The sequence below is a fragment of the Eurypyga helias genome, unplaced genomic scaffold (assembly GCF_000690775.1).
Source record: "Eurypyga helias isolate BGI_N326 unplaced genomic scaffold, ASM69077v1 scaffold442, whole genome shotgun sequence".
NCBI lineage: Eukaryota > Metazoa > Chordata > Aves > Eurypygiformes > Eurypygidae > Eurypyga > Eurypyga helias.
In genome coordinates this window covers 1-6,282 of record NW_010237579.1, presented here as the reverse complement: position 1 = coordinate 6,282, position 6,282 = coordinate 1, and the positions used below count along the sequence as shown (strand labels likewise).

Here is a 6,282-nt window from a genome sequence, read left to right as displayed (position 1 = left end):
TCCCTATTTTGTTCTGTTGGGACCAAAAATGCTTACATGTCTTTCTGCTTACTCAGCTCTGCAAATGCCGCCAATCGCTGTCATAGATCACCCTTGTTTTTGACATGGCCTGCCTGATTTGTTTCTTCCACCCCTGCCAAGGTGACAAAGAAAACATCCTTGTCTCACCTCAAAAATGAAAAACATCAATTATATTGTTGTTTTGCTTATTTAGAGTACAGATTCCAATTAGTAAAAAGGGGATTTAAGGAAGTGAGGAAACTTTTTTTTTTTGACTGGCTCTGTCTGTATAGATGATTTTCAACCCAGAAAAAAAGGTTGGTAGTTTAAAATCTTTTAATTAATTCGTTTGAGTGTGAGTCCTGCCTATATTTGAAACACAGTTGCTGTTTGCAGTGGAATGCAGAATTGATGCTTGTTTCTTAAACCAGTGTTATCAGGTTTGGATCTGCGTGGAATCCTTTGCAAAGGAGAACATTATCTCTTAATTGAAATTCCAAATCCCAAAGGTACTATTATTTGGGGCTTTGCTAATACTTCTGTCTTTAATTTACAAAATACTTGTATTTAACATAATTTAACTTGTCTTAAATGCTTGCCCAGGCCCTCCCATCACATATAATTGGGAGCAAGGACATCTTAATCTTTCAGAAATTCCATGAATAGAGAGCCAGGTGATATTTCTACCCCTCCCTCCCCTCCCCCTTGTCTGTACCATTGCTGGTGTATAATAGATACTGCATGGTACAGACATGCAGTTCCTCCTGAGCAAAGAAATTCCTATATCCATGGCACCAAGCTGCCGGGGGTGCCTGCCAGTTTGGCTGTAGGGACCGGAAAGTGCATGAAGTTGGGTGTACAAGCGCCAGTCAGGGGGGCTGGGCTCCCCACGGCTGCGTGAGGGTGACATGTTGGTGCTCTGTGCTTGGCAGGGGAGCAGGCCAGTGAGGGTGGTCTGGTGTGTGCGCAGCAGCGGGGAGAGCCGTTGCGTCGTGTGTATGCGTATCGGGCTGCGGTGCGTGCCTGCTGAGGCTTCCGAGCTCTTGGTATCCGAGCTGCTGGGGCTGAAATTGTACCTCAGGGTGCTGTGTAGTCTCCTTCTACAGGCAAAGCTGTCATTACTTAAGTGTCTGTTGATTCCCTGTGCTTGCCATCTAGCTAGTGCACTGGGGGATGGAGAAGCCTTACGACTATTGAGATGGTGTTACTTGGGGATGCTGAGGAGATGTTGTGCTCAGAGCCTACTGTTAGCCATGGCCATTGTGCTGCTTTTCTGACTGGAGTCAGTGGTGTGCAGGGGAAGGTGTTGGCTGTTTCTTAATGTCTGTGTGCCCTTGTAGCCATTAGTCTTCTCCAGCAATTTGACTGCCTTAGATTAGGTGAAAACTCTTTCTGGTTACTGCCCTGAAGTACTCTAACGTGAGCATGCACTGTGTGGGAGAGAGACGGAGAATTATAGTGTGGCTTAACCACTTGGAGTGGCCAAGGATGGAAGGCAGAGGCACGCACTGCCAGGCTCCAAAGTTCAGTTTACTACTCAAATTTTATCTGAATCCTTTGGCTAGGGTTTCTTCTGCTGCTAGCCCGCTGTCTGGGCGCAGCGCTCAAACTGGTTCTAAGCTTTGGGTATGGTTTCCTTGGGGTCTCTTCCGCTACCGCTTTCCAACATAAGCTGCCAATTGCAGCCGTGTGTGGCTGACCAGGGTGTGTATTACCAGGTTTGCATTCGGGGAGCTTTACAAGGAAGTGAGACTCTGCCTGGGATTGCAGGGGTGAGTGTGGAGGGGCAAGCGTGCAGGGTACAGACGTTGCCTCCTTGGTAATTCCAGGAAGATTAAAAATAAGATCTTAGGATGCAGTTCTTAAAAGAAAATCTTTGACCTCCCTGGCCCATCTTATGCTATAAGATCTGATGAGTGGTTTCTGTTAACATAGGAAACATGAAGAAATTCTCCTTTTCCACTTAACTTTTCTTGCAGATTACTGTTATTTCTAACCTAAGTGCCAAATCTTGAGTTTCTCATCTTTCCCATAATGTGCACTGCTACATGCAGAGAGACAACTACATGCTTTTCTATGTGGGGGTGATGGAGTGCTAATTACATTTTGTCTGCAGCTGCTGAAGGAGAACAATTTTGGCACAGAAGCATGCTGTATAAGAATGGTGATCCTAGTTTTTCTAGTTGGTAGCATATGGGGCTTTTTTTTGTTGTTTTACTTTACTACATACACAGGTTTCACTATTATTGCAGATTCAGAAATGTTATTGTTGGTGGGGTTTTTTTGTTTGTTTTTTTTTTTTTTTACTTTATTGCAACAAGAAACATTCAGGACCTGTATATACTGGATTTTGTGTCCACTTCTCTGTTCTGGCATGCATTTCTTATGGCCTTTCGTAAGAGAAGGTGCCTCTGCCTTTGGTATTCATCCAACCTGACGAATTTTGGGTTTTGAAAAGTGGAAGTATCCTTTGGAAGGACTTCCATAAGAATATGTCTGCCTGTTCTGCTCAGTATCTGAATTTCTAACACTTTTAAATTCTATCACTGTTTTCCAGCTGCATCTCTAGACCTTGTATGTTCTCTTCCACAAACTACAGATATTATTTCTGCTGCTGTCTCATGCTACCACCATTCCTTTCTGCTTTTCTTTAACAAAAATAATTGGTAAAAGCAGTATTTTCTGTTGCCCTGAAATGGAAGGTCAAGGAGGGATGCCTAGGAACAGTTTGCTCTGTCCTTACTTGGGGCAAGACACTCTGCTGTGTACTGCTGCCTGGCCTGTGGCTCAGAATAGCTGTGGGCAGGCATTGGGAGCCCCGATAGTAGGGAGAGTCGTCTCTGCTCGGCTACATCTGTACTGCTCTGAACATGTGAAGGTATTTGTCTTTGAGGACGTGTAGGAGAGACCAAGTGCAAGATTTCTGGTGTCTAGGACTCAGACCTCTGACCTGAAGATCAACAGCACAAAGAACATGTGTATCAGGAGGGATTTTTGCCCAGAGCCTCCTCACAAGGCCTAGCAAGCAGCCAAATGTGGCAGAGAAGTATGGCTAGCTGCTTGTGCTTCTGCTTTTGGGGCAAAAATATAATTGTCTACTAGATCCCCAAAATGTGCTGCAAGCTGGTCTGTGCTGGGCTCTCACATGCTGCGACCTTATGAAGAGGGTGATAGCAGAACCTTATGGACACAAAATGAGGAAAAAATGGATCTGAAGTCTAGAATCTGATATGTGATGGGTTCTCACATAAGGGAGTAGAGAGCATCTCTGTGTGTAAAATCAATTGGGATTGCACCCCGAGCGCCTAAATGGGAAACTCTTGTATTCCTACTTGCTTAGCGGGTGGAAGGGGGGGTGGAGGGATGGTGTGGAGTGTCAAGCAATTCTGTGCTCAGCTGGACCACTAGAAGCAGCTCAGCCTTCCCCGCTCCTGCTGTTTCTTTATATAGCTTTGTACTGTGATCTGCTTTATACAGCACTGATTTAAAGTTGTCATACCGGGTTTCTCATCTTGTGGGCTGTGTTTACTCATTGTGAAAACTGCTGCTTGAAGGCAAAACACTGCAAAATGTAATCTTGACAAGTATCTTGTTGCTCTTGTGGGGAGAGCATAAATATTACTACATTTGGTTCAGTTTTGGGGATTGTGTAACAATCTCACCATTGCTTGTCTCCCTTTTCCTGAGAGGTTTGACCTTGCATAGAAGATGGCTCCCTAGTTCGGGGTTTTTAAAATGTTTTTTATAAGGGAAGGAGGCGAAGGGTGAGTATGCTGTAGCGAAGGAAGTCCAGAAAGTCAGGATGGCTGAGTTCTTGCAATGCTGCTACTTTGGGAAGTGGATTTAAGATGTTTGTTGTGTCCCAGCACCCTTTCCTTAGGAAGAACATGAGTAGGTGGGATGTCTCTTCATCACAGTGCCAGCAAGCTAGCAACTCCCTTTCCTTTTATCTAGTTCTGATTTCAGTCACTCCTCATTTTCTCATTTTCTTATTGTGAGCTTTTATTTTTTTGTGTCTTGGGGCTGCGCTCCTGGATGTATAATTTTCCCAAACCCTGTAATTAAAGGATTCTTGGGATTGAGGAGCTGGCAGACCTGGAGAATGCAGAATAAAGAGAAGAAACTGAGCAGTAAGTGTAGCTGGCGTTCTTGATGCCAAATGGGCTGTTGGGAAATGTCAAGGCTTCTAGTGGGCTTGTACTCAGGTGAGTGCGTGAGAAGCAAGGGAATGCACATGAAGGCAGAGGTTTCAGCTGAATGTGTCTGCATAGCTGTTAGGCAGATTTTTGAGGGAAATAAAAAGCTATGCTAAGTGCTGCTGATTCAGTTAGTGGCAGCTTTTGTCACTAGTCATGGGTACTTCAACAGTGCCCTTGTAACCTGTGGCTGAGAGTGCTCTTCCAGATCCAGTGTGAAACTGGGACTCTGAGTCTTGCCTGACTAATATTTTTACTACGGAATCAAAAGTCCTGAAGGTCCTGTCACACTATGACCTGCATTTTGCATTATCTGCTCAGTATTTTTGTTTGTTTGAACATCTTGACCCCAACTGTTGTGTACTGGTGTGTGCGTGCTGTTGAGCAGTGTTCTGGGATGTCCATATGTGTTTAGATAAATGTGCTGGGATTTGTCTCTCCAGAAAGAAGTACTTTGCTTATTTGTAGTAATCTAGATTGAAAGGTGCTGCAGAAATATCTGCACCTATTCATTAACCCCTCTCTTGCTTCTTATTTCCTTCCCTCTTCAGATTACACGCTTACAGTGGAGGCGGTGAAATTGAAGCCATTCTTTGTCGCGGGCCACACCTTTGAGATGACATGCAAAGTGTCTTCAAAAAACATCAAGACGCCACGCTATTCTGTCCTCATTACAGCTGAGAAGCCACTAGCGGATCAGTCCAATCCCAATGGAACCACTCGCATAATCTCCTTGAACCAGGATTCAGTAGTGCGGCTGGAAGACTGGACGGATCAGACCCGTGTGGACGGTGTGGTGCTGGAGAAGGTCCAGGAGAATGAGTTCCGTTACAGGATGTACCAGACCCAGATTTCTGATGCTGGGCTGTATCGCTGTGTGGTGACTGCCTGGTCTCCAGGTGGTGGTGGCATGTGGCGAGAAGCAGTGAACGGTTTATCCAACCCTATCCAGATAGCCTTCCAGACGTCAGGTTGGTATAGAATCTGGCAGCTCTGTCTCTAAACCCAGTGGTTTCTCTGTCTCTGGGAAATACCAACTTTTTGGAACATGGAAGGGATCTCCAAATGGTATGATGGCTGAGAGATTTGCTTGTCTCCTTTGGTGGTGCTTGTGCCCTTTGTGCTATGGGTTGCTTACAGAAAGATGTTTAATGAATTTGCTGTAATCATAACCCCTGGGTTTTTCTTTACTAATGCAGCTTTTATGGTCCTGCAGGCTCGGAGCTGGTTCTCAATATGGAATAACTGCTGTGACATTTGCCAGCTTTATCACTGGATTCCTGTTAGGTAGTGGCTGCTCTGGAAGAACATTAATATAAACTCGATTTCTGTTCCAAACCAGACTCGATTAGCATATCATTAAATTGCCTGAGCACACTTTCCTGTTGATGTAATTACAGAAAATGGTCAGGTCAAGGCAATGATAACATTTCAGCCATCTCGGCACATGTATCCTGCCACTGGAAGACCTTAGAGGCCCCTTGTGGCTGGACTACAAAGCTCCACAAATAGGGATGAATTTCAGTATCAGAAGTGTACCCTGTTGCTCTCATCCTTGCTGAAACCCTCACCTTCAGCTCAAACATAGCCTGCCTGTTGAGATTTTTTTGAGAGAAGCGTGCCAGTCCTTGTATATTGTTGGGGGGATGGAGAGGGGAACAAGGTTGGTTTGGATCGTCTGAGATGCACGTTAACACTGTGCATCTATTCCTATCACGCTGTGTGGGTGGGAAGCAACTGGGAGTTGTTTCTAAATGGTGGTGCACTTATGAGAGAGGTGCTCATGTCATGATTTGATAAACTAAGCTGATGACTAGAGTGGTTTTGAAGAGCTCTTGGCGTAGCCCAAAGGTGCATTGTATCTTGGAACTTTCTAGCGAGCTGCTGTATCTTAGACCTTCTGCACTCCCCTGCTCCTATTCACAAACACAGCTTGGGAGGAGGTCTCTCCTCACATCTCTTGCTCTTCATGTGAGTTATTCTGCTTATAACAGTGGGGCTGTAGGGCTTTTAGAAGATGTGTGCGAGACTAGGCAAGGGCAACCTTTTGGTTGCATCCATAATTAGAGGGGCTAAAGCACAATTA

General features: G+C 45.0%; 1 protein-coding gene across 1 annotated transcript in view; it reads left to right on the top strand.

Moving 5' to 3' along the window:
- LOC104506509 (prostaglandin F2 receptor negative regulator-like) overlaps positions 1 to 5,167 on the top strand; it is a gene marked incomplete at both ends in the record, with an annotated part of 17,402 nt that extends 12,235 nt beyond the window's left edge. Inside the window, one exon of the mRNA XM_010147481.1 lies at positions 4,748 to 5,167. Coding sequence (XP_010145783.1) covers positions 4,748 to 5,167 — 420 coding nt within the window. The remainder of the gene's footprint in view (positions 1 to 4,747) is intronic.
- Positions 5,168 to 6,282: the final 1,115 nt, after the last annotated feature.